The 25,095-nt window shown below is 37.6% G+C and overlaps 1 protein-coding gene across 17 annotated transcripts in view; it reads left to right on the top strand.

Annotated features, from left to right (window-relative positions):
- Positions 1–25,095, top strand: part of RhoGAPp190 (Rho GTPase-activating protein 190) — a 744,591-nt gene that overhangs the window by 471,890 nt on the left and 247,606 nt on the right. For 16 of the 17 annotated variants that reach the window (XM_090374412.1, XM_090374402.1, XM_090374411.1 and 13 more), the window contains one exon: positions 23,505–23,546. The exons of the other annotated variant lie outside the window; for it this stretch is intronic. In XM_090374412.1, the coding sequence (XP_090230538.1) occupies positions 23,505–23,546 (42 nt within the window). The remainder of the gene's footprint in view (positions 1–23,504; positions 23,547–25,095) is intronic. 17 annotated transcript variants of the gene reach the window in all.

Below are 25,095 nucleotides of genomic sequence, written 5' to 3'. Positions count from 1 at the left end.
GCCAGAAGTATGGACATTCTCAAATGGCCTGCCGTGGAGTCCTTGCATGCGCTCGATGCTGTGCAAAGGACCACGAAACAACAGCATGTTCAGCCGCAAAACCCACCTGTATTAACTGTGAAGGCGAACACCCGGCCTACTCACGAGCATGCCAGAGGTGGAAAGAAGAAAAAGAAATTCAACGGCTGAAGGCAGAGCTAAATATATCATACCAGGAGGCAAGGAAATCGGTCAAACCCCTGAATATCAACAAACCTACCTACGCCCAGAAAGTAGCACGGAGATGTTCCGTCGGAACTCAGACAGACACGACCATTCCTCCAAAGGAGTCTTTCACTCCCATCGTGCGGTATCTCTTAAGTTCTCAAAAACCTGCACAAAAGGACCAATCAGCTGCCACTCCTATGTCGGTACCTCCTAATGCTCCACAAGTAACTAAGGTAATTATGAAAGAAAAGAATAAGAAAGGGGAAGTCCCCCCCTAGTACCCAAGAAAAGATGGATGTCGAGCAGAAGGAGGTACCCGAAGATTCAGTCTTGGAACTTTTTGCGGAGGAAGAAATGGACACGGGACAGCGTCCATTCTTCCTCAAAAAAGATATCCAAGACTGATAAAAGTAAGCCCTCAGCACCTCGGAAGCCGCCTGATGGACCCACCAAGCCAAAATAATGGCTAAATTCCTACAATGGAATTGTCGTGGATTCCGGTGAAATATTGATGACATCAAGGCCCTCCTGCAAAAGCACGAGCCAGTTTGCTTTTGCTTGCAGGAGACATATCTAAAGGCAAATGATGATCCCACCATGCACAACATCACATTTTTTCGAAAGGATAGAATTGCGGATGGCCCTGTACATGGGGGAATGGCTATCCTTGTGGGTAACCAGACCCCAGTGCAGCCTTTGTTAATTACAACCAGCATAGAGGCTGTTGCAATTCGCCTTTCAGTGGGATTTCTATTAACTGTGTGCTCCATTTATTTGCCACCTGGGACTGACATCTCCCAGGAAGACCTTTATGATCTTCTTATGCAGCTGCCTCCCCCTTTCTTACTTCTTGGGGATTTTAACGGACATAACACCCTGTGGGGTAGTGCTAACATTAACGGAAGGGGACGAGTCATAGAGCGTATGCTCAATGACAATGACCTTTCCCTTCTAAATACTGGAACAAACACCTTCTCCCACATGCCTACCCATACTTTTTCTGCCATTGATCTCTCTATCTGCTCCCCTTCTCTACTCCCTTCACTCACTTGGGAAGTGGAGGAGAATCCATACGGAAGTGATCACTTCCCTGGGATAACCTCGTTACACAGTGGGAGACCATGTCTTCCCTTCAGGTTACCACGGTGGAAGATTGATCAGGCTGACTGGACTGCCTTCCAACATCAGGCAAATTTTGATCTTAGCACAGTCAGTCAAGAGCCTATCAATGATGCAGTTAAGTACATCACAGAAAATATTGTCCAACCAGCTGCGGATGCTGTTCCAAAAACATCTGCCCGGTTTCCACCATTTCCCAAACCTTGGTGGAATTCACAATGCACAGCAGCCAAAAAGGCTCAAAACAAAGCGTGGGGAATATTCCGCCGATATCCTACCACGACCAACCTTATAGCCTTTAAATATGCACGAGCCAAAGCACGATATATCCGTCGTCAGAGTCAAAAGGAATCGTGGATCCGTTTTACATCATCTATTAACCAGTCTACCAACTCCAAGGTAGTCTGGGATAAAATCCGGAAAATGAAGGGAAAATATACATCCCACCCTTCTTAAATCCTAGATTATAATGGATGCACTATTGCAGATCCAACTGCAATAGGCAATGCTCTTGGGGAAACATTCTCTAACATCTCCGCAACATCCTGGTCCTGAAACATAAACTGGAAAAACAAGCACTTAATTTTAAGTCCAAGGGCCTCTATCCCTACAACGGGGCGTTCACTATAGAGGAACTGAAAAGAGCCCTCACTCTTTCCAAAGCTAGTGCTGTTGGACCAGATGGCATCCATTATGAAATGATTAAACATCTTTCACCAAAATCTATGGATTGTCTGCTCCTTCTGTATAACAGAATCTTTACTGAAGGGCAGTTTCCGGACTCCTGGTGAAAGGCAATCGTTCTTGCCTTTCCTAAGCCAGGAAAGGATCCAAAAGTCACCACCAATTATCGTCCTATTGCTCTGACTAGCTGTCTGTGCAAAATCCTGGAGAGAATGGTCAATTCTCGTTTAATATGGTATTTAGAATCAAATGACCTTCTCTCCAGCATCCAGTGTGGCTTCCGAAGGAACCGGTCTACTTTGGACCATCTTATTAGATTGGAAGCATCCATCCGGGATGCTTTCCTAAAACGCGAACACTTGGTGTTGGTGTTCTTTGACATGGAGAAAGCGTATGACACAACTTGGAGATTTGGCATTTTAAAAGATTTACATAGCCTAGGCCTAAGAGGGCATCTGCCCTTTTTTATTCAAAACTTTTTAGCCAATCGATCGTTCCAAGTTCGTGTAGGATCCTCACTCTCTCGCTCCTTTAGCCAAGAGGAGGGAGTACCACAAGGATCAGTATTAAGTGTCACGCTTTTTGCCATCAAAATAAATTCCATCACAGAACAACTTCCTCCAACTGTAAACAGTGCCCTGTATGTTGATGACGTTAGCATTTTTTTCCAGTCGTGCAACATGAGGGTTATTGAAAGACAACTGCAGAAAGCCATTGATAGTCTGAATTCCTGGGCACTTGCTAATGGCTTCAGGTTCTCGCCGGAGAAGACCGTTTGCGTACACTTTTGTCGCAAGCGTAATCTTCATCCTGAACCTGAATTAAGGCTCGGACAAAATGCTATTCCAGTAGCAGCGAACACAAAATTCTTGGGACTCATATTCGATAAAAAATTGACCTTTTTGGATCATATTTGTCAACTCCGTACAAAGTGCACAAGAGCCCTTAATATGCCCCGCTCGCTCTCCTCCTTATCTTGGGGTGCAGACCGATGCACCCTTCTGCGGCTTTACCGTGCACTTGTGCGATCCAAATTAGATTATGGGTCCCAAGTATATTCTTCAGCCAGAGACAGTGTACTTCGATGGCTGGATCCTGTCCATCATCAGGCTATACGTATCGCTACTGGAGCATTTCGAACATCTCCTGTCCAGAGTTTATACGTCGAAGCAAATGAACCACCGTTATCGTTTCGACGTAAGCAGTTGTCTTTAAAGTACGCTTTAAAACTGAAATCCTTGCCAGACCATCCTACGTGGCCCTTCGTTTTTGAGCCACGATGGGAAAACTTGTACAATACCTGTAAGACTGCCAGTTGTCCTTTTGGTATTCGTCTCCAAGAGCTACTCAGTGAACTTAATATCAAGGTAGACAAGGTTGCCCAAACATCAAAGCAACCCTTGCCACCCTGGCATGCTCGTGTCCCGGCATGCGACTTGTCGCTTAGAAACTGGGGAAAGTCGGACACTCCATCATGTGTCTACCTGCAGCTTCACTCAGCACACTGAACTGAATATTCCGACTTCGCGCCAGTCTACACAGACGGTTCAAAGTCAGAATCATATGTGGGATCTGCTGCTGTCTTTACAGACAGCACTATATCAGAGCAGATTCCCTCTGAATGCAGCATATTTACTCCAGAGCTGCACGCTGTAGAGTTAGCCTTGGATCATATTAGTAAATGCCAATACCAACGGTTCATTTTATATTCTGACTCTCTTAGCATATTACAGGCTTTAATATCTGTGAGGTATATCCTCATCCAGTTCTGTCTAGCATTCAGCAGAAGATTCACATTCTCCATGAACGCGAAAATGACATCCGCTTCTGCTGGATTCCCAGCCACATTGGGATTAGAGGAAATGATTTGGCTGATGCCAAAGCCAAATCAGCAATTTCCAATAATAACCGCTGCCTGTTAGTCCCCTATACAGACTACAGGCAAATAGTACATCAAAAGATACATTCCCAATGGCAGGATTCGTGGAATAGACAGACTGCGAATAAATTATATCGTATAAAGCCTGTAATTGAACCGTGGCAGTCCAGTCTGTGCAGGAATCGGAGCGAGGAAGTTGTTCTTGCCCGACTCCGCATAGGACACAGTCATCTGACACATTCGTTTCTGCTGAGGGCGGATGATCCTCCTATGTGCGAGCAATGCGACACCATATTATCCGTTAAACATTTTTTGTGTGACTGTTCCAGTTTTAGTAATGCTCGTTTTATCGCTTTTAACCATCTGACTGAGCCTTATACACTCAGTCAGATTTTATCCGACAATGACCATGTGTCTGGTATTTTTAGTTTCCTGAAATGAGTAAACCTTTTTAATCATATTTAAAAAATCTTATTATTTTAAGATTTATTATTTTTACCTTGTTTACTGATATTCGTCTTTTACAGTTTATACCCTGACTTAGTGACCTAATTCGTTAGGTCATTGAAAGATTTTAACCATTTTTATGACAAGGTTTTTTGGCGCATTATAGCCTTAGTTGCTGATGCGCTAATAAAACTAAATCAAACAAAAAACAAACTTCAGTACGAGCCTTAGAACTCGCTCCACAGCCCTCTACATAGGGATACTTTAATTTTAACAACTGTGTATATGGCACAGTATGGTTTTATATTCCAGTGCACTACATAAATAATAACAACATGTAGGCATTAAATAAATTTACCATTTTTCCTGAAAAAAGAAGTTGCCTCGAGATATAATATTAAGTAAAGGATACCTGCTATGTATGGTTTAATTTTTTTTATCCTCAAATGTGGGATGTTTGAAACATCCCAGTGAGTTTGGAAATTTCCTCACAATAAAAAAAACAGTATCCACACTTTTATCATCATCCTTCAGAGACACTGAGGTGCAATTTGGGTTGCTAATCAACTGATTTTAAGAGTAGCACCCTTCAAAAGATAGAGGTAACTTGTGGTGCATCAAACATCCCGCTTGAGGAAGATTAAGAGAAAAGAAATGTAGAAATTGTTGCAACCCCAAAAATATGAGTAAATCTTTTTGATTTTATTTTACTCATTGAATGAGACGTTTTCAAATATAGGATTTCTCATCCAAAGAATTTAATATGAGAAACACGTGTAAAATATTTGGAAATATCAAAGCATTTATTAGAGTTCTCTTGTATTTGCAACAGGAATACATCAAATACCAATGCTTACACTATAAATTTGATAGCAGAACCAAACAATCATTGGGTCAGCAGTATGCAACAATGACTTTCTTTCCCAAATGAAATGCATAGCTGCCACCACTCCAGTTTTATGATGGAAAATCCATCTTTTTTCCTCAATTTGACCATCTCCACCTTTTTCTTTTCACAAAAAAATAAACAGAAAGCAATAACTTATGCCTGCATAGTGTGTAGGCGGTTATTTCTTTTTTGTTTTTAAAATTTTGCAAATTTTTGCTTATTTTTGTTAACATATTGGCTGCACTAGAGTCTACGTTGCAAAATAGAAAGGCACAATAAAAGCATTATTCACCATAATGTGTGATATTTCATCATACCCGTATAGTACAAAGCTAATTATTTCAGTAAGATACCAAAGAAATACAACAAAATTTGAGAAGTTGTATATGCAAGATTTTCTACACATTGTAAAATCTGAAAGGGGGGACAGTTTGCCTCGTATACTGTATGTAGATGTGATAATTTAGTTCAAGCAGCCGGAAACTATGTAACCAGACGCTTGCAATAAAATAAGCATAATGATAGTGTGCAGGTATAGAAATAAATGCAAAAATGAATGTTTCATTTCGTGGTGATGACAACGTCCTATGTACCATATTTAGTTATAGAATATAATCTTCCTCTGAGTTGTGCTGATTGTGCTGGTGCTTTGTTCAGAAACATGTTTTCAGATAGTAAAAATGCCGTTGTGGAAGAGCTAAAACAGCCAGCATTGTTAGTGGAATTTCAGAGATAAGGAAAAACAAGAGGTAGTAATGGCTCCTCTGAAAAATGAGCCATTTTCTGTTGTTACAGATAGCAGTAATCAAAGTGATTTCCAAGCTATATCCCACTGTGGTGACCTTATGTAAAAAAAAATGTAAGCAGTTTGCTCTTAGTGCAGACTAAGAGAAAACTATAATTTACAACATTTGACATTTGAACAACTTGAAAGCATGTGGGATTGCTTTGAAAACTGTCTGGCTCTTAATTGAGTACTGCACCTGTAATGGTAGGCCTAAAAACTGGAGTAGCAAGGATATTAAAAGGAGATCGAGCATTTGATATTACCTGTCATGGTTATTTGTGTGCTAAATAGGAAAGATAAACCATTTAAAATGCATGCCACTGAAGTAAAAAAAAAAGTGTGTACATTGGTGATCTGTATTAGATGTGTAACTAGACTAAACAGTGGCAACCTTTGACAAGTGTGTTTAAAGAAGAGGTCAGAAGTGGTGAGAAAAGCATGAGCACTTTTCAGAGTTTCTAATAGCTTGAAAGAAGACAAATTGATGAACTCAAGAAAAAAAACTTCTGGCAAAAGCAATTCTAAGCAAGCCAAGCAACCTAATAATTCTAGGCATGCTATCCTCACTTGTGCAGAAAGGCTGTTTGTTTCTCTCTTCAAGCTTGAATCAAGCAGTTTGTTTCTTTTAAATGTTATGGCAATGTTTGAAAATCCTAATGTAGCTCTTCAATCTGACCTATCTCAAATACATATAGTGAGGACATTACTCCAAAATATGTTGAAGAATGTTATGTACAATTTTATTTTACTAACAGTTTTCAAATCTTCCACTACCATTTTGATAATTAATTTGGTGTTGTTGAAGTGGGTAGTTTGATTAAATTCAAGGAACGACTAGACAGATTATTAGAAATTATCAGCATACGTGTATGCTTGCTGATGCTGTATAAGCTCCCTTTCATGCATCATTTGTCACTACTGATACTAAACCAGAAGGATGATTCTAACTTAGTCATGGGCATTGTCGGTGATTCGATTGTCAGAAAAATGGGAAGTACATTGTGCAACAATGCTAGGTGGAATAGGACCAGGGAATGGCTGCCAGAGGCCAAAGTCAATGATGTTGTAGAACAGATATGTTTTAAGGGCACAAAAGGTGATATTGCTGTACACTGTGCCACTATTGATGTTAAGAGTAACAGATCTGGGGACTTAACAAGTACAGGGCAATGTTGGGAAAAGGTGCAAATTAGAATTAAATTTGAAAGTGTCTGCAATTCCCCAGACACAATAGGAGAGAGTATATCTTGAAAACCTTGTCGATGAATTTAGCCCTGGAGAGAATGTGGAAGGCTCATAGGATAGAATTTTTCTCAGCATGTCCAGTGCTTTTTAATAGGGAAGACTGTTTTTACAGGGATGAAATACACTTGAATAGAAGGGGGTGCAAGAATATTTACTGATGCTATTGAGGCAGTGATAGGTGAATTGGAAAACTGCTAGCTTAACTAGAGCTGCAGACAGAGGTGAAAGTGATTCTTGCACTTCTTCTGTTGGTACATTGAGCAACTTGAAAAGCAAGATGTCTGGGACTTCATGTCCTGGGTCATTATGAAACAAATAAATACATAGTCTGTGTTAGGGCAACTTCTTTTTTTTTTATTATGAAAACCCCAAACATGAGAGTTATTAGAAGCTATAGTACTTAGTACTGTGCATGGATTGGAGGTTGAGAAGATGAAAAAAGATATTTGTTGACATTAGACTGGAACTTCTGTACATTTTAATATTTAGGAAATAGGTATAAAGAAATTTTTTTCCAGAAAATGGAAGTTGAACGAATAAATGACGAAGAAGAAAAGTTGGTTTTGTGAGTTTGAAGTTGGACAGTAAAAGGATGTTGACTGGTTGCGACACATGTTCGGACTGCTTTGAGAGAGAGAGAGAGAGAGAAAATTATAAAAGCCAGTTCAGAAGAACAGAGCCCATGGATGTATACATCAAAAAAGGCATGCAGCAGAAACAGAACGTCTATGAGCAAGAGAGTGGAGAAGCTCTGTTAGAGATAAGTTATTAATCTAATTGTCCTCTTTTGAATGGAATCTAGAAGCCTGAGAGAGGTTTTGGGGGTACCACCCCAGATGTAAGAATGATATTCTAGGTAGGGTGGATTTGTGATTTGTACAGAGTGAGCAGCTGTTTGAAAGAAAAGTTATGCCGAGAGCGAAAGAGAAAGGAGAATTGAGACTGCAACAATACCTTTCTAGAAGCAATCAAAATCAGCTGATGGCTAATAAAATATCCAAACAGAAATCCACAGACAGAAAAATGTTGGTAAGCTGATGTTTGAAAGCATACTGTGAGTAAACAATCATATGCTGTATTTTAATATAAAACTTGTATTTTATCAGTGAAATTTAATTTCTGTTACAGCTGACTTTAATAAAACATCCTGCTTTTTCTGAAATATCTTATCTTTTTCATTTTTCTCCTGTTTTCTTCCTTCTTACAGTTACTGATCTACAGCTTTTTAGACTTGTTTCCATTGATGGAAATGTGTCTCAAATTATGAATATTGTTAAAGAACAGAAAAATCCTTAGAATAAATTTAATACCTATTAATCTTTGTAGTGCACACAAGGGTTATATGTGATGTGAGCTATAGAAAAATGATGGTAAGCTGATGTTTAAAAGCATACTGTGAGTAAACAATAATATGCTGTATTTTAATATAAAACGTGTATTTTATCAGTGAAATTTAATTTCTGTTACAGTAATTAAGGTGTGGAGATGGGCAAATGATCACATGTGCTTCTTTCTTCACTGCTTGCTTCTAGCAATGTGAGATTGGGTAGTATGAATTAGGATTGAAATGTTATAGTCATGCTTTTTATTTTGTTTTTTTCCCATTGTTTTTGCATAAATGTAATTCTCCAGGTACTTGTTATTTGTGTGATGAGCACATTAAGTTGCACAAGAAATTAATCACTGCTTATAAAAATAAACATATATTCAAATAATCACTGCTTATAAAAATAAACTTGTATTCAAATGTGCTTTAGAAACAGTAACAATACAAATTGTCTGTGACAATTTGTATTGTGCTTGTTTGTGAACTTGAGAGGTTGAACAATAGAGGAATAAACATATCAAGAATCTATTCGTAATCCTACTTATCCAGAGAGATCCTAAGAATTGTGCAACTGCTACTTCTTCCTAAAAAATGTAATGGAAAAGAAAGCTAGGAAATGGAAAGCTAGAAAGAGAAAAACAATTGAAATATCCAAATTTTCCATCTATACAGGAATAGATACAGGAATATACTTCCTGTATCTCTTGGACCCATGGTTCATAGGCATAGATGGAGAGATTGAATGTGGTGGGAAGAAACACAGCGTGTGCCAGAGTCTAATTCAGAATTCTTTGAATTTGATTCAATAAAAGCATACTGCATTTAATTAGGCAACCTGAACTTAGCAGCATTCTTTTCCGTGATTTGAATTTGTTGAAAGCCAAGGCTGAATTTTGTGGGATTGAAACCTGGAATTCACTTCTGAAAAACAAATATTGCAGTTTCATGAAGAGCTTTTAGAATTCTTTTTTCTCAGAAAAATGCTGTGACTGGATTTTAGACAGCTGTGAAACAAACATACAAACCAGAAGAATGAAGACCATTTATTGGTTCTCAAAGTTTAATCTGAAAGTCATATTGTTTCATTGTGTATACACATTGTTCAGTCAAAACATTATGAGCAATGTCTTGTTGTAGTAATCAGCCATTTCTTCCCACCTAGTAGTATACATGTTATGAGAACTGTTAAATGTGATACTGCAAGTTCGTGGCCTGTGAAAAAATGGCTGATTACTACAATTACTCTAATACACTTCAAAAAAAGAGATTATTATCAAGTACCGATTGAAGGGTAGCAGTATTATGGAAACTGCAAACCTTGTGGACTCTTTGTGGAGTACTGTAGTTAAGGAGTTTCGAGAGCAGATGGATCACCAGGTCAATGCTGTGTGCCCATGCCTTGTTGATGTTTGTGGTGAGTGTAGGCCGTCCCGCTTTGTGTGAATTTATAGACAGAAAATGGCAGAAGAGCTGACCATGAACATTAACTAAGTTACAGCCAGCAGTGTTTTTAAGACCATGATCCGATGAAACTTCCGGAATAGGGCCACTGTCAAGGTACTTGTGCTTAGAGCCACCCATCGCCATAACAGCTGAAGTTTACATCTGAGCAGCATCAGTGGACCACTGTTTACCGAGAAACGAGTTGCCTTTTTCTGCTATACATGTGGATGGAGAGTATAGCAACAAACTCTAGGAAGGGATTGCTCTGATGGCCAACAGAAACAGTGTTTTGATATCGGGGCGTTTTCCTGGGAATCTGTTGGCACCCTCATAGTCCTAGACTGCACTCTGAATTCTAAAAACTACCTATCCATTGTGGCTGATCATTACACCCTTCATGATGACTGTCTTCCCAGGCGGCACAGGTGTGTTTCAGCGGGATAATGTGTCCTGCTGTGTTGTTGGTATTGTTCGAGAGTGGTTCTCAAAACACGACAGTGACTTCTAGACACTGTCACGACCACTGAATCTGCTGGATATGAATCCCATGGAACTCTCCGGGATTTCATGAATCAAGATCTGGTGTTTGATCCTTCACCACAGACTATCACAGCTTTGCGGAACAGTCCTGGTGACAGGTTACAGCATACCTCATACAACATTCAGAGGCTTTCTAATGGCCATACCTCACAGTGTGGTGGTGGTGGTGATATTGGCTACAAGAGGATTACGCACTGTTAGATATGTGGTCATAAAGATTTGATTGGATAGTGTATATACATAGTCAGTCCTCATGTAGCACAATAGTTGTGTTCCTAGAAACGCTCATGCAATATAAATAACAGATCCTGTGTGAAAAATAGGATTAGGTGCCGACCACCCAAGACATTTGAAACCAAAACATTATCAAACACAATAAATAATCGTAATAAAATACGTAAATATTTTATTATGACTATTATGTAATAAAATATTGCTAATGCTTTTGCTTATATCGTAAACAAACTTGTTCTTTGTTTGATCTTCTATCCAAACAGATGACAGATGTTCCATCGCTTCCAATTCTTTGTGTCTTGATCTAATGGATTTTGTTACACTTTGAGTTGTTCCTGCTATGAAAATTGTTTTTATCTTCTCTGCATTCTTTCTAATTCTCGGCATTGCCTCATTTAGGCCTGTAGCACGTGCAGTATCACATGTTCTTTCATTTCGCTCAAAGCATTTCACAATTTTATATTTTTTTCTCTGTCAACAGAGGCGAACTGGCCATAATGGGGAAATCCCAGTGGTCCGGAGGCCGGTGTGATTTTGGCCATAAACGCTAGTATGAGGCCGCTATAAATTTTCCTAGGTAAGAATTTTTGACCCAGTCCTCCTCTGTCTATCGATATTGCTTTTCTTTTTCTCTCTTAATCTGTAGTGTCTTCACCAGGATGCTTCCTTTTCACACATTTTAAGTTTTTTACTCATTTTTAGGGAATAAAACACAATTACAAAATGAGGAGGCACGCTTGCTACACATACACAAACCTCTGCGTGCGTGCGTAGCAACTGAATAAACAACACCGTAAAGGCACAGACACACTATTAACACCTCACTGACTCACATTTTACTGACGCACATTTCTGGAGGTCACTACCATAAAACAATAAAAACAATTTCCAGTTGCGTTTCTGCTATAGTGGAATCTGTTATAAAGTGGTAGTAAACTCAGTCTAATTGCATTTACAATAATTCCGATACCTGGAATTGTGTGGCTTTTTACGGTGAAATGTGCTTCCCCTTCACTGACATAAAAAAACATAAATACATTTTCAGAATCTTCTCTTCATTCCTATCGTGTTGCATTCAGTTGGGGTGATTCTGCGTTCGACTGCCATTTCTTGTAAACACAAAGGCAAATCATGCATAAGTGAATTCGGTTCATGTTATATAACTCCTTCTCATAGGAGTCTTGTGCCAAGGGAAAATAATGACAAGCAAACTATAGATGCCTTAAGTATCTATATGAGACATTTCCTGCAATCATTAAATATTGTTCACCAATTTATAAATTGTGTATGACTGAATTCGTGTAGTGTAAACTTGTTATACGAGGACTGACTGTATTTGTTCTGGTGCTCTGCCTAAATTAGGTCAACAGAACACAAAAGTGATTTACCACCTTGGCACCAAATTTGCTGGACATGAATCCCATAGAATATCCGGAATTACGTGGATCTGCAGGATGCAATCCTGGTGATGTGGTATACAACATACCTCCTGCAATGTTCAGAGGCTGTAAAGAGTCCAAGCCTCATCCTATGGCATCACAGGATGAGGCTTTGACAGAAATGTCCAAGGAAAAGCTTGGATGACAGAAAGAGGAAGACATCTGCTATTAGGTAGATGTTCACAACATTCAGCATTTGAATGGGACATTCAAATATAATTTCTCACCCAAAGAATTAAATGTGAGGAAACCCATGAAAAATATGTGAAGATATCAGAGTGATAAAAGTTTTCTTGGGTTTGCAGCAAGAATATACTAAACATTTCTGCTTCCTCTTGAACTGGTTAGCAGAGCCAAACAACCACATTTGGCTGCTGTTAAAAGTTGGCCCTTCTCATAGGAGTCTTGTGCCAAGGGAAAATAATGACAAGCAAACTATAGATGCCTTAAGTATCTATATGAGACATTTCCTGCAATCATTAAAATCAATCTGAAAGAGGATGTATTCGTTGGCTCATATATTATAGATAAAAATGAAAGTTTCAAAATGATCCTAGACTTTCAGGGAACTATCAGTTTGGAAATATTTCAAATGTATTACAAAAAGCTCCTTAGGATGCAGATTATGAAGTTATGATTGAGCAGTTAAGAGAGATATGTCAAATCCAGAATAATCTCTGGATGGCAGAACTCTGCTAATGCTGCCTAAAATCAGCTGACTATAACCTGGATTGAAGAAGCTTTAAGAATTCCTCCTGGCCTGATTTACACGATTTGTAGGACAAAACACCATAAAATTACAGCATGCTTAGTTCAAAAACCTACATGTGTTAATTGCCAAGGAAAGAGAAGAAAAGTACTCAAACAGGAGTATATGGAATAAACTACTGATGCTGAGCAAATGTAAGATTCCAAAAAGTTGGTCATATACATCCTGTTATACTAAAAAGCATATGAGTGCATCATCCCATTGAAAATGTTAATGAAATCATCATTAAACCTCAGAAGGAGATCTCCCTGGATTAGAGAAGCACTAATGTCTTCCCAGTCCACAAAGGGGATGGGAAAGACATGATGGGCAACTATCACTGAGTTTGACTTCCGTGGTAGGTAAGATCATGGAGTCTAATTAATGATAAAATACAGCGCCATATTGATAGCAGTGGCACACTTGACAAATCACAACATAGATTCATGAAGATTAAGTCCTGTCTGACTAATCTAGTCAATTCTTATGACAGTCATAAGAATTTATTTACCTTAACTTCAGTAAAGCTTTTGGTGTGACTTTCTATGAAAGACTATTGTATAAACTGAAACAATGTGGGATTAATAGCAAGATCCTTTGTTGTATCAAGAACTGCATAAAAGATGGAGTTAGAGAGTAGACATAAATGGCATACCTTACAGCCGTAGTTCCCAAACTGTTCGCTGCTATGCCCTGAGACGCTGCGGGATATTTTTAAAATTTCGAGGGAAAAAATTAGGAATTGTGGTTATTTAAGAATGAAATAAAACTATTATTTTTTTTTCTTTCAATTTATGTGTATTATTTTTTCAAATGGCTACTAAGTTGTTAGGACATAAATACTTAGATAGTATGAACCAGAGCTGTAATGCTCAATACGTTCTTCGTTCATATCAATATTTGTAAAATGATAAGAGAAGTTTACCTCAATATATTTTATGTAGAACACTTCCGTATGATACTCTCCAGAAATTAAAACGAAAAACTTACATTAGAGTAACAAATAATTTAAAAAATAATTAAAAATCAATTCAACACAATAAAACTCAAAAAATTAATTAAAAGAATTTAACGAAAAAATTGCAAACTGATTTTCCTTCCTGAAGCTGACAATGCTTTTCTACTATATCTCGTGATCACAGGAGTGAAAATTAGCAAATAGGGGTAAGTATGAAACTTAAATAGGGATTATTTGTCTTCGCGTAAAAGCCCATGAATCGGAGATGAGATATGACCGACGAACATTAACAGAATTTTCGTGTAATTTAATTTCTACGGTTTCTGCAATTAATAGTCGCGTAAAATTACCAAAATACTTAGTTGGACGCTAAGTATTTTGGCCTCGTTAAATAAAATTTTTCGTTAACGGCATGAAAGGCTAATTCTGACTCTGCTGAACGAGAAGCACGAACTGAGGCCGCATGTTGATTAACACTAATATTCAAAGGAAAACGCGTTGAACCCTGGTAAGACGAGTCGCAATCACCACAAGAAATGTTGTTATATACTAGGTCATTAATTTGTGTTTTGCAAACGAGGAAAGGACTGAGCGATTGTTCAGTATAGTGTGTAATTTCTGTATTGGCCTGGCCATAATTTTAAATTTGGTATCTTTAAAGAATCTGTTAAGCTGTTGCCACTTACAGTGGCACAAACAGCTTAACAGATTCATAGGGAATATCAGACAGCAGCTTAATAGGGATTATTTGTCTTAAACTTAAATAATCCCTATTTAAGTTTAATACTCACCCCTATTCGGTAATTTTCATTCCTGTGATCACGACATACGGTTTAAAAGCATTGTCAGCTTCAGGAAGGAAAATGGTTTGCAATTTTTTTGTTAAATTCTTTTAATTAATTTTCTTATTTTTAATTGCGTTAAATTGATTTTTAATTATTTTTTAAATTATTTGTTACTCTAATGTAAGTTTTTTGTTTTAATTTCTGGAGAGTATCATACGGAAGTGTTCTACGTACTATATTGAGGTAAACTTCTCTTTTTATTTTACAAATATAAATACTTATGAAGTTGTTTGGACCTAACTACTTAATAAATGCAACTGTTAGGTATTTCTTTTGGCCTAGAGGTGCTGTGAAAAAATTACTGAGACACTAAGGGTGCCATGAACCGAGAAAGTTTGGGAACCTCTGCCTTATGGTGTAGCAAATGGAGTCCTTCGGGGATCAGTGTTGGGGCCTCTTCTCTTTCTTGCCTTTTTTAATGGTTGTGTTTGGGGGGGGGGTATAGAGAAGATTGTCAAAATTTAGTGATGATTTAAAGATAAGAAAGGTGGTTAATGACCAGAACCAGGTCCTTTTAGTTCAGAATGACTTAGTTCTGTTGCACATGTGGTCTGAAAAATGGCACCTGAAGTTTAATGCATCTAATTATAAGGTTTTGCATTTGGGAACAGAAATCCAGGTGTTACAATTTTGGAAAAATGGAGTTAAATGTGGTCCAGGATTTAAAAAAAAGACTCAGTGGATTAAAAAAAAGATTCAGCTAGACAAAATTTTTCTTGAAGCATAAACAGGTGGTTAAGAATGCACAAGGTGACTTGTCCATGCTATATATGACTTTTGCTGGTTGTGAAAATGATGTTTTTACCACTTTGTATAAGACTATGGTGAGACTGTAATTAGATTATTGTCTTCTGCTCTTGAAGGCCATACTTGAAGAAGGACATTGAACTTTTAGAAAGGTTCAGAGAAGGGCAGTCAGATTGGTGAGAGAGTGCCAATTGATGTTCCTATGAAGAATAGCTTAGAAAGTGTGTACTGACAAGATTATCAACTAGACATCCCGTGGGAGACCTGATAGAGGTATATGAGGCCCTGAAAGGAATCAGTGCAGTGAATGAGGGAGGTATATTTTCACTGGCCAAAGAGAGAAAACTGGTGGGGGGGGGGGAGAACAGAAATACATAATTTGTTTCCAACAAAATTTATATATAGGACAAGCAAAACAAACAAAATTGAGTCATCTTTTATTAAGGGAAAAAAAATAGTTATTCTTGTAGTAGAGTATTGTATCATTAATTCCAACTAACTATTTACTCATTCTCCTAATCAGTACATGTAGCTGCAATCCCAGCATAAACTATAGAAGCCTATTTTTCTTGGATGGGTTGAACTTTAGGAGATGAAATTCATATAACTACAACAGAGCTCAGGATGAATATGCTTTAACTGCTTTCTGCTCTCCACAGAGCAGAAAGCAGTTAAATCCTTAAGAGCATTCTGTTTCTTAAAGTTTCTGCCATTTTGAGCCCATATTTCAATACAATATTCAGTTATCATGAGCCAAATGGAGTGTCTAAATCACAAACTTTTACATAGCAGGTGTTGCTAGTGGTAATTATTTTAAATTTGCATTTTCCTAAGTGTTCTTAATTAGATCCATGACATTTAAAAATAGATTGTATGTTTAGACTGAATGTACATTGCTTTGTGATCTATAATACATCATAAGTAACTTTATAGTAATAAAAAAATATATAAATATTTTATCATAATGCTTACTTGATGTTTTATTAATTTTATTCCAAAAAAGGGCTCTGGATTGTGGTGAATTAGGTTTTTTTTTTTAAATGAACCATGAAGAAAACCATTGCTAGAATTTTCTGATTATATCAGTCCCAGATAAAAAAGCTTTGGTGTAGTATATCCCTATATCCCAATGATGGCAGTGGTCGTGAAATAGGTGGATATATGGGATGTGTTAGGGTAACTAGGAATACGAATAGGTGCTTGTATGCTTGCATGTATACCAATGCTAGAAGTATAGTAAATAAATTTGATGAATTTGAAGTGTTGGTCAAGACATCAAAGGTGGATATTGTTGGGATAGCAGAGATGTGGTGTCACCCAGATATAAGGAATCCAGAACTGGAATTTGGGAAGTACAACGTGTACAGAAAGGATAGACAGGAGAGGAAGGGAGGAGGTGTTATGCTGTTAATTAAGAAAAACATAAAATCAAAATAAGTGCACCCAGTTGATATAGATGAACAGTACACTGTTGAGTCAGTTTGGTGTGACATAAGCACTGCGAAAGCAAAAATAAGAGTAGGAGTGTGTTATAGGCCTAAAGACTCGAATGAGTACAATGAATAGTTGTACAGAGAAATAGAGTGGGCTAGTAAATCATAATGTCTTATAATGGGGGATTTTAACTTCCCAGATATTGACTGGAACGTGTGGGTTGGTCACTCACACACTAGTCAGACTTTTGTGGATTTATTGGATGATTGTTTTCTGCAGCAGCATGTTCGAGAGGCAACCAGAGAGAGAGAGAGAGAGAGAGAGAGTAATACTCTTGATCTGGTTATCAGCAGTGATCATTCATGTATTAAGAATTTGCAGATAAAGGAACCACTAGGTGGCAGTGATCACAGTGTACTGATGTGGGATTTACTTAGATTTAATTACCATCAGGGGTAAAGGAAAGGGTTTTTGTTTCCGTAAAGGTGAGTACAGTGCTCTTCGACAGTTTTTAAATTCTGTACAGTGGGATCAACTGACGATGTTACCAACAGTAAATTCTAAGTGGGAAGCATTCAAGGAATTAATCGTGGATGCTACTAAAAGTTTCATACCTATTAAGAAATATTATTCGAGGTTAGGCCTAAATGGTTATCAAATGAACTAATGAGACTCGTAACAGAGAAGAAAAATGCATGGGATGCATATAAATTATCAAGTGACTCAGAAGCCTATGGCAGATATAAGCTAGTCTGTAATCAGGTCACAAAGGAGGTTAGGCAGGCGAAGGAGATTAAGAGAAATCCTTGGCAAAAGATGCTAAGAAAAACAGCAAGGATTTCTTTACTTATATAAACTCTAAAAGAAAGGGGATGAATCTGATTGGTCCACTTGACATCGATGGTTCGACTGTTAATGATCCTGCTCAGATAGCAAACAAACTGAATGAGTATTTTGCATCTACATTCAAACATGAGGAATTATTAAGGTTTGAAAATGGCAGAAGGTTATCAAATTGTAGCAGGGTACTTAATGATTTTGCAATAACTCAGAGCAAAGTGGAGGAGAAATTGTTGAAGTTAAACATAAGAAAAGCACCTGGGGTGGATGAGATCTATCCAGTTATATTAAAGAAGGTGGCAAAGCAACTAAGCAAACCCTTAGCCATAATTATGAGAGCACCTTGGACTCAGGGGAGGTTCCCACAGACTGGACATGTGCAAATGTATCCCCAATTCACAAAGGGGGATCGAAGGGTGACACGAGTAATTATAGACCAGTTAGTTTAACTTCTGTTCCGGGTAAAATAATGGAGTCGCTGGTTAAAGATGCATTGCAGGATCATCTAGACAAGACTGCAGCAATAATGCAGACACAGCATGGGTTTATTAAGGGAAAGTCTTGTCTGACAAATTTCATTGGTTATTATGATGTGGTTACAAAGGAACTGGATGCAAAAAATAATTTTGATATCATATATTTGGATTTCAGGAAAGCTTTTGACACTGTTGCACATGGAAGACTATTGTACAAATTGGAGCAGAATGGTATTAAGGGTGGTACTAAGACTGCCTGTGCAGAATGGTACTAAGACTGCCTGTGCTTAGTATCATTAGTACCAACATATCCAATAGTAGCAATATTTTGTGTTCTTAACAACTTAACAATTGAGCTTCTGTTTCAAAAAAATCTCCAGAAATTGCCATTTTATTCTACTTTTCTAAAACTTCTTTGTGTGTATGTGCCCATGCTCTGATAATATTTCTGTTTACAGCCTGATCACAACCAAATTTTACCATGCACGTAGGATAATAGAGCACTGGTGGGAGCTGTTCAATATCTATCTGCCATTTTGAAACAGAATGGCTACCATTCAGTATAAATGCCACCACTGTTCAGAACTCGTGTATTTACATTTCAGTTCTACCTAAAATTGCAACTCTTTGGAAGTTGGTTTGCAGGGGGGAATTCACTATCTCATTCAGATACTTCTATCTTGAACCATCTTCAAACAAGATGGTTTCCACTTGAATTTAGGTGAATCTGTGTTTAGAACTCTTCTGTTTATAGTCTGATAAAAAGATTTACCTTATGAGTGATATGAGAGCATACTGCTGGATATTTTTATCTTGATCTACCAACTTAAAAAAAAATGGCCATAATTGATTTTGCAAGTTACCTATTTAAACCTTTTTGCAGTCCGAATGAAATTTACAATTTGGGGGATGGGCACTCTGACAGGTTTACTTGTCTTTCAACTCTTGTATCAACCATCATGTTGAAACAAGATGGTTGATACTTCTACTTTGAATGGAAATCTTCACAATAGAAATATCAATTGTGAATAGATACTTTATATATCTTTTCACAATAGATAACTTCTGTTGTGATTATATGAGTTATATTTTGTGTGAAGATTGTTCACATTTGCATGTATATAAACAGTTGACATGTAATTTATAATTATACAATAAAATAATACATTTTGTAAAATACTTTTACTATATTTCCCATAGAAAAAATGGGTTCTCAGTACAGGACTTAATTCCATAAAATAAAAAATTTTATTGCTGAATAGCTACTGTTTTCCATTTTTATTATAAAAATTCATAATATAAATGCATCTGGAATAATTACTTAGGGAAGAAAAGCTTAAAATGTTACTTATCTGTTATATGAGGAGGTATCAAAAAGTTTGTACCCTTACCTGGAAATAATAGCCCTAGAAAGGTGAAACTTCACAGGAATTTTAATCCTTTTCTATGTACTCTCCATGTATAGTAACAGATTTCTGCCATCTATGGATCAGTTGCCTTGATCATAGAAGTTCGCACTCCTTTTCCTGAAACTACGATTCCATTTCATTGAATTCCTGAGACGAATCAAAGCACTATCCACACAATGGTTTCTTCATTTCTCGAAACAAGAAGTCTGGCAGTGATATGTCAAGAGAATAGGGTGGGTGCTGCAGTAGTTCAAAGCATTACACAAATCCAACAGTTGGCGAGAACACTGCACTCGACATTGCTTCTGCAAAAGCATCAGCAATCTTGGAACTCATCATGTGGAGACTTAGACATGTGGAGATGGTCATGTAAAATGCTGTGGGCAGACCAATAATTAATTCCCGCTGCATTTACGATGAAACGAATTGTCACACTATCTGTGAATGTTGATGGCCTTCCTTCTCTTGGCTCGTCAAAGACACTTGTCTGACCACGCTGGAACTTCTGTTTCCACTTTTTTACAGTGTTATAGGATTTACAATTCTGCCCATACTCGGCTTTCATTGCTTTGTAAATTTCCCGAGCTTTCTTGCCCTGCAAATGCATTAACTTGATCACTACTCGATACCCCACTTTGTCAATCATAATATCCTTCCTCAGATTCTGTGCTCCACCTCTGGTGTACGATCACCTACTGGAATGAAATTTCACATGTTAGTTATTAAATATGTAGACAACTTATATTAAAAATGGCATCTTCGTACTGATGTTTTATCTAGGTCAGGGTATGAACTTTTTGATACCCCCCCCCTCATAATTCATAATAATCAAATGATAAAAAGCAAAAATACACCAGTTAAAGAAATATTTCCCTAATGCATTTGTGAAAAAAAAAAAGTGCATGTGGCTATTATTGAAATGCTGAAAATAGAGACAGCCAGTGAAAAGTAATCCTGTTTGTGTGTGTGTGTGTGTCATAAACATCATTTTACAGGCAAATCACATAATAATGGTTAATGTAGCTGAGCATTAATTTGCATAAAAAAAAAATACCTCCATCAAAGCACATGGTGCACGTACCAGATATAGGCAAGTGGTTAAAAGATGATACCATTTGCCTGCATCACCAACTTTTGCTTTTGGCAGACATACCTACACCTATTCTTTTGCAGCAAAAGAATCATTGGAAAGTCTTTCAAGAACTGCAGATTAAGAATCTGCAGTTCCAAATTCCATGACCAGTAACAAAAGCACATGAAGGTTCATTTAAAACTGCATCATTATTTTAACTGAAATTCTGATCTGATAGGTTAATTTTTTTGGTGTGTGATGATATGGTTAAGCTGTTCTTTTAAAATTTCAATGTTCGCTACTCACGTGGCTGAATAGATAAGATTTATAATTGTTCCCAATCCTACAATATTTTTTCCTTGGTAAAACCAATTTCTGTTAGGACTAACATTTGCATAAGTCTCTGTATATCATGATGTATTCTGTTTGAGCCTTTTTTTTTTTTTTTTTTTTTAAAAGAGTTGTCATTAATTAGCACACGTTCATAAACATTCACAATTCTTTTGCACTCTGTTAATATTCCTTATTGAACAGTCTGAGCCTGCTGTAAAAGGCCCTCTGTGGATTCATAAATAATATAAATGAGTTTTACCATCAAAAATGTAGCTCCATTTGTCAGACTTTAACCCTAACTTTGAAACATGTGAAAATACATTGGGCTTTATAAAGAGCATTATTGACAGAAATCACTAAACTGCCAAGGAAGTTAAATATAAAATAGTTAAACTTTTTCTTCAAATAACTCTTCAGATACCCAGAAAAGTAACTCTAAACTTTGATACAGATGTATTCTGAGAAAATTGAGGCTGCACATACTGATTATTCTTTATTGAAAAGTATTTTGTTGAACATGGGTGAATGTCTCTTTAATAGTATTCACTCCTAATGGGAAGGGGCAAATTAATGAACTTTGCTGCTGCTATATACACACTTTACTTCAATGTGATAACAGTAAACTGTACATAGACATTGGCTTGTATGATGCAAAACTTATTTTGGATAATGGAAAAGTCCTTATTTGACAGAACTTACAATTTTGCAAAAAAAAAAAAAAAAAAAAAAAAGCAGCCAAATACCACCTTTATTCATATGCTGTATCTTTTTAATTCTTTCTACTGTTTCTTTTTATTCCATGCATAAGAAGAGAACAGGAACAGCTCAAAACACTAAAAGGTTTTCAGATTGCTTATTTTTGGCTATTCTATGCTGTCATCACTAGAAAATTTCCATTGCAATCTGAAACAGTGAATCCAGTAATTGTGCTACTGTTGCAAAGTCTGAAATTGTCCTTGCATTGTGGTAATATCTTCAGTTTCCTTCTCCTCAGTATACCTGAGTTGTGTGAAAACAAAAAAAAAAGTCACAGAATGTGCTAAGTAATGTAGACTATGGAGGACAACAGTTGTGATCCTTGACAAGATATTCTTACACTGTGAAAGCAATAGCTTCATTATGATAGAAAATCAATCTCTAGTGTGTCATTTCCTCAAGATATTTCTGTCACACGTCTTATGCAGATATTGTAGAACATCTTTACAGAAATGTTGATTTACAGTTTGCCTTGTGGAATAAATTCCTAATGTAATTTCCATCATTGTTGGGGTAGTAATAAAAAAAATTTGGACACTCTTCATTGAAAAAAACTTGTTTTGTTTTGCGTGTGTGGTGATTTGACTCTTGTATTGTGGAGACTCTTGCTTTGTTTCAAGGTTATGCCATACCAGTAAACTCATTTCATTACTTTATTGACCTTAGAAATTGATTGTGGGTCTCTTAAGTCTTTCATGAATGTCCATTCATGCACACTGATCCAGTTTGGCTTTTGTTCCTCAGTCAGCAGATGAGACTCAATTGATGGCAATGAATTACATGTTTAAATCTTCCATAAATGTTTTGGAATGATGCACATGAGGTTGCTTATCTCATTAATCAAATTCTGGATAGAGAATTCAATATCAGTTTGTTTTTGTAAAGAAGTTCTTAATTCATGTCCTATTGCCATGATAGAAGTCATTCCTTTTTGAAACTTGAAAACCATTGAAATGTGGTTTCAGATTTTAAAACAGGAATCTTTCTGCTGTTGTGAGCACTATACACAACCTTACTTAATGGCGATCATTTCCGAGCATTATATCCAGCAGCTATTTGAAATAAATAGCAGTTGATTTAGAAGACCAACTGTCTGCTACCTACAGAGGCATAAGCTTTGTAGCTGAGTGGTCGGGAGTGGGAGTGCAGTAGCACACACTTTTGAGTAGACTGGGGATTCAAATCCCAACTGATAAATACGATCAAACTGCCAATCTGCACTGGACCAGCGTGGCAGATTATGGTTTGTTTCCCTCAACATGAACTGTTGAGGAGGCTTCCATTCTGCAGTGGATTGATAACGGCTGTTGCTTACATCCCCCCCCCCCCCACTTCTACCATCACACAGGAGATGAATTTGGTGATAACTATAGTATTGCCAGTTTTGGCCAGTGTGACAACTTTTCACTTATGCTTCCTGTTATCCATAAACAAGAAAAGGCTGGTTTTTTCTGAACTACGGCTAATTTACATGAATTGGTCTCTGGTGATTTATTGGCTTATAATTTTTATTTTTATATTGAAAATCTGTGCGTTTATTTCTCCATATAAGCATATGTGGTATTAAATATAATCAGAATGTGATCATATATGCTCAGATTTTCTAATTAATTCAATTTTTTTTTTTATTTTTTATTTTTTTCCAGCTGATGACAGGGGCTCTCAAGAATCTCTAAATAGAGAATCAGGTGAATAACCAGTCTTACAGAAAAATTTATTTATTTTATGTAATTTATATAAAATATATACAGGGTGTCTCAAAAATATTGGTACAAACGTTTAGGGGAGGTAGGTAACATCTCATTCAAGGTTTACTCATTCAAGCATTAGTCGCCGCACAAAGGGCATGCATCGATATACGAACTGTGAGCTGGCACACATGCACCCACCTAGTGTATGGATTAGCAGAGGGCCCACACGGTGTGCACTCGCATGCGGCACAACATCGCTTCGCAATAAATGTTTGGGCAGGTATTGTTGGTGACTGCTTAGTCGGCCCATACCTGTTACTATCTCGCATGAACTCCGCTAAATATCGGATCTTTCTTGAACAAGTTCTATCAGGGCTACTTGACGATGTTCCAGCAAATGTGAGATGCAACATTTGGTTTCAACATGACGTGGCACCTGCCCATTATGGAAGGTGTGTTCGTGACCATTTGAACAGGTGTTTTGGGCATCGATGGATTGGCCATGATGGACCCGTTGTCTGGCCCCCCACGCTCACCTGATTTATCGAGCCTTGATTTCTTTCTGTGGGGACCCTCAAATCTATCGTGTATGAATCGACTGTAGAGACGGAAATGGATCTCGTGGCAAGCCTCGTCTGTGCTGCTGCTACTGCCAAAGAAACTCCGGGTGTGTTTGACCGTGTCCGCCCATCCATGCTGCGTCGGTGTCACGCATGCATTGCGTCTCGTGGTGGAACCTTTGGGCATCTGTTGTAACATCATGAAATGCATCCATCTCGTACTCCATTGTTAATATTAAGTCAATATAAATGTTTGCCACCAAGTACTGTCTTGTGTCATTTCTGCTGCTTGTTGTTGTTGTTGTTATTTGGTTTTTTAGGAGCATTAGCAACTAAGGCCATATTGCTCCGGTGAGGTGGTCATTCCCTGACCTTTCCGCATGTTCCGTATTTGGTGGTGACGGGCTCGAACCCCGGTCTAATCAAGAAGGGTGTGCTACGCACTGCTGCTCCTTCCCACCTGGCTACGGAGGCGCCTACCTCTGCTTCTTGTGCCTCTGCTACTACTTTCCCGTGACGTTTCCGGTTATGGGTTCCTATGCGATTCACATTCCTTTAGATGTTACCTACCTCCCCTAAACGTTTGTACCAATATTTTTGAGACACCCTGTATATATAAAATAAAAGTTCTAAAATATGTTAGCATTAGCATTAGTAGAGGCATATGATGTAAGAAAGCAAGCTTATGCAGCATCAGCAAAAAAAAAAATGCTCCCATTTCACCTCTCCATTCATTCCAAATGCCTGTCCAGCTCAGCCTTAAATTTATTTAGGCTATCAACTTCCACAACAAAAGATGAAAGTCTGTTCAACCAATCAACTATTCGCTGGCTAAAGGCAAATTTCCGCACATCTATTCTATAACTGTCTTTCCTGAATTTGAATCTGTTCCCCCTCAGGTTCTTAATCTGAGCAAGAATCCTATCAGCATTCAGCTTGCTCAACCCATCAAGGTCTTAATCAACTCAATCAGATCACCTTACAGG

Source organism: Mastigoproctus giganteus, chromosome 5, assembly GCF_048544385.1.
Source record: "Mastigoproctus giganteus isolate SK-2022 chromosome 5, ASM4854438v1, whole genome shotgun sequence".
Taxonomy (NCBI): domain Eukaryota; kingdom Metazoa; phylum Arthropoda; class Arachnida; order Uropygi; family Thelyphonidae; genus Mastigoproctus; species Mastigoproctus giganteus.
Note: the sequence above shows the minus strand (reverse complement) of the source record. Positions and strands in the feature narration are given on the sequence as shown.